A 3341-nucleotide genomic window follows, 5' to 3' on the forward strand; every position below is an offset into this window, starting at 1 on the left:
TCTAACCCCTACAGAGAGTTGAGCTGACTCCACCATGTTGGCGCAGCTGGGTCATGACTCCGCCCCTTGGACTTTTTAATTGAAATTTTTACTCCACTCAGACAAATGTAGTACTTGTCTTAGGAGAGGAGAACGTTTCTATTCTATTCGATTTGATTTTATTACGTTACATTACGTTATATAACGATATATAACAATATATACGTTAAATGCAATATTATATTATATTATATTATATTATATTAGTTTTTATATGGTTATTAGAAATACTTTTTATTTATTTTATTTTAAATAATTACATTTAAGTTTTGTTTTATTTAGCTTTTTATATAAGATAAGATAAACCTTAATTAGTCCCAGAAGTGGGAAATTCGTTTTGCCACGGCAGCAAGTGGACAGTACAAAGTTAAAAATTAAGAAACAACAGAATAAAGTAAAATAAAATAAAAATAAAAATAGGGGAAAAATAAAATTAAATAAAAAATACTAACAGTATAAATGTATACTATACAATCTGGCTATAAAATATGGACATCTGTGTAGTATAAAATATTTACATAAATATATATTTAGACTATGTACTCTATTATATGTCCTATTGAACCATATCATGTCTTTTTATTTCATATTGAATTTATATCATCTTTCTTAAAACTATCAACATTTTATTTATAATTTTTAATTGGGTCATAAATATTTATTCCCTTCCAAATTATTTTATAAAAATATATAATCATTATCATCATTATGTAGTCACAGGGATTGTTCCTCTTTTTTCTCCACAGAGAAGATCATGTGGATGGAATGAAGTTCTACACGGATCCCTCGTATTTCTTTGACCTCTGGAAAGAAAAAATGCTTCAGGACACCGAGGACAAGAGGAAAGAGAAGAGGAGACAGAGAGTGAGACACTTCTCATCTCATCTCTTCTCTTCTCTTCTCTCTCTTACTGACTTCCCCTCTCTCACCGTCTCTCAGGAGCAGAGGAGTGTCGAGGATGGAACGCTACCACGGGAGGTCCGAAAAGTCCGTAAGGCCAGGAACCGTCGTCAGGAGTGGAACATGATGGCGCTTGATAAGGAGCTGCGTCCAGATCATCGACATCCTCACAGTGTCCTGCAGGGAGCGCTGTCTCCTCAGGCCAGGTGGAGTGGGGTAGTTACCATCAGTAGCAGACTTTGTTAGGAGCGTAACTCAGACATTTTAATAATCGTCTGCAAAAATTAGAGGCTAATAAACAAACAGAAAAATAAATGCAAGTAACTAATCAATAGAATGATTTAATCCATACAATCGATTCTGCTCTCCGTCACCCCTCACTGTCTGGACATTCTAGGCCACGCCCTTTTTACCTAATCTGCCTTGTCTGATTCCAGTGAGGGGGCGGAGCATGAGTACCAGAGCATTGGTGGACCAGTGGGTGTGGCCGGTAGTGTTCCCTCTGGGTGCAGGTTCAATTCTTCTTCTCTGCACATGCCCACAGGGGGCGTGGTTAATGGTGACATCACACTCCCTCCTGTAGACTATTGGTAATGAGAAAGTCTGTAAAATTATTCACTTCTCTAAATGACTTTCTTGTTTCTCTTTTTTACAATAACTACTCCCTCTCTCTCTCTCTCTCTCTCTCTCAGTTCGATGGAATATTATGGCAGTTCCGGTTCTCTTCCTTCTCCTCCTCCAGCTCCCATGATCTCCTCATCAGAGACCACACCCTTAACACCTCCAGCCCCACCCGCTTCCCATCCAGGACCATCCATCTCTGCTTTATCCTGTCCCCTCCCACCTGTCCCACTTCCAGAACCACTTCAAATCCCGCCCCCTCCAGGACCACCACCTCCACCGATACCACCTGTACCCTCTCACCTGATGGGAACAAGGGCGGGGTGGAGCCAGGGGGCCCAACCAATCACAGACAGGCGCAGTGACCTGCTGTCAGCTATACGCATGGGTGAGTGTGTGAATGTGTGTGTTCACAGAAGTTACTAACTGCAGGAATTTCAGGAATTTTTATGCAGCTTTACTGAAAAATTCCCATCTGGGCTTCTGGATTTCAGAGCTAGGTTCTAGATTTTTTCTTCTTCTGGGAATTCCTACTTCTACACATTCCGCTTTTTGTTCTGGAATTAATTTTCCGTAAACTTCACAGGGAACCGTAGGTATTTCTCACTCTTCTTTTAGAATTTTTCTTCTAGAATGTCATGTTCTAAAAATTTCCTTGTGATTGGGTTTCCATCTTTCCACGGGTCGGTCCTCGCATAGTCAAACTAGGGGTATAACAGCAGGAATAACGGTGGGGGTCATCAGGGGCGGGGCTTGTAGGACGACTTTTTGTTTGTGCTTCATGAGTGAGATGAACTCTGGTGTCCTCAGGGAATGATCTGGATGGCACTGGAGCTCTCAGCACAGCTCTAGAATGTAAAGGGCTCCACCTAAAATTGCTATTCCAAAGTGTGTGTGTGTGTGTGTGTGTGTGTGTGTGTTCAGGTATACAGCTAAAGAAGGTTCAGGAGCAGCGAGCGATGAGGGAATGTTCAGAAAACGACGTGGCCTCCATCCTGTCCAGACGCATCGCCGTCGAGTACAGCGACTCGGAAGACGAGTCTGACCTGGACATCAACGAGTGGTCTGACTGAGACTGAACACACACACACACACACACACATTAATAGATAAAGACGAGCAGATATGTTTTAGCAAGATAACACACATCATGCACATTATTTATTCTTATTTATTTATTATTTTATAATTCTGTTCTGCTGAGCTTTTCAACCTGCTGTGTGAATAAGATCCTGAATTTAGATTTACACCAAATTAAATCGGTTTAATTGATGAGGCAACTTTAATACCATGATATGCTTCACTTGTAGAGATTTTAATATATTTACAAATATATATATATATATATATATATACAAATAAATTTTTAAAAAGCCACTAGTGGCTCTGTATGACATGCAATTCTATTTGATTGATTTATTTAGAAAAAACTGTTGATTATATAATTTTATTAAAAGTGATTTTTATTCTAATTTGTTTGGCATTTAAAATGACTTATATGTGTTGTATGTGTAATCTAGCTGTGTGTGTGTGTGTGTGTGTGTGTGTGTGTGGGTGGACCAACACTACATTAAACAGGTTTAACATTTAACTCATTGCTTAAGTCATGATCACATCAGGTCTAAACACCTGCAGCGCAGACACTTGGCCGGCCGAGTCTTTAACACTGTCTCACTCTGGAGACTCTTTAGGGTTAAGATGTTAAACATTCTCCGCTTAAACACTCTCTGATTATCAGCATTTGAGGAGGTCGTGACCTTTCTGTCTTCAGCAGGACAGAT

General features: G+C 39.6%; 1 protein-coding gene across 4 annotated transcripts in view; it reads left to right on the plus strand.

Moving 5' to 3' along the window:
* Nucleotides 1-2873, plus strand: part of wasf3a (WASP family member 3a) — a 6522-nt gene extending 3649 nt beyond the window's left edge. For all 4 annotated transcript variants that reach the window (XM_053485586.1, XM_053485587.1, XM_053485588.1 and 1 more), the window contains 5 exons: nt 786-903; nt 979-1145; nt 1377-1529; nt 1632-1948; nt 2485-2873. In XM_053485586.1, the coding sequence (XP_053341561.1) occupies nt 786-903; nt 979-1145; nt 1377-1529; nt 1632-1948; nt 2485-2633 (904 nt within the window). In that variant the 3' untranslated portion in view covers nt 2634-2873. The remainder of the gene's footprint in view (nt 1-785; nt 904-978; nt 1146-1376; nt 1530-1631; nt 1949-2484) is intronic.
* Nucleotides 2874-3341: the final 468 nt, after the last annotated feature.

This window comes from Clarias gariepinus, chromosome 24 (assembly GCF_024256425.1).
Source record: "Clarias gariepinus isolate MV-2021 ecotype Netherlands chromosome 24, CGAR_prim_01v2, whole genome shotgun sequence".
NCBI lineage: Eukaryota > Metazoa > Chordata > Actinopteri > Siluriformes > Clariidae > Clarias > Clarias gariepinus.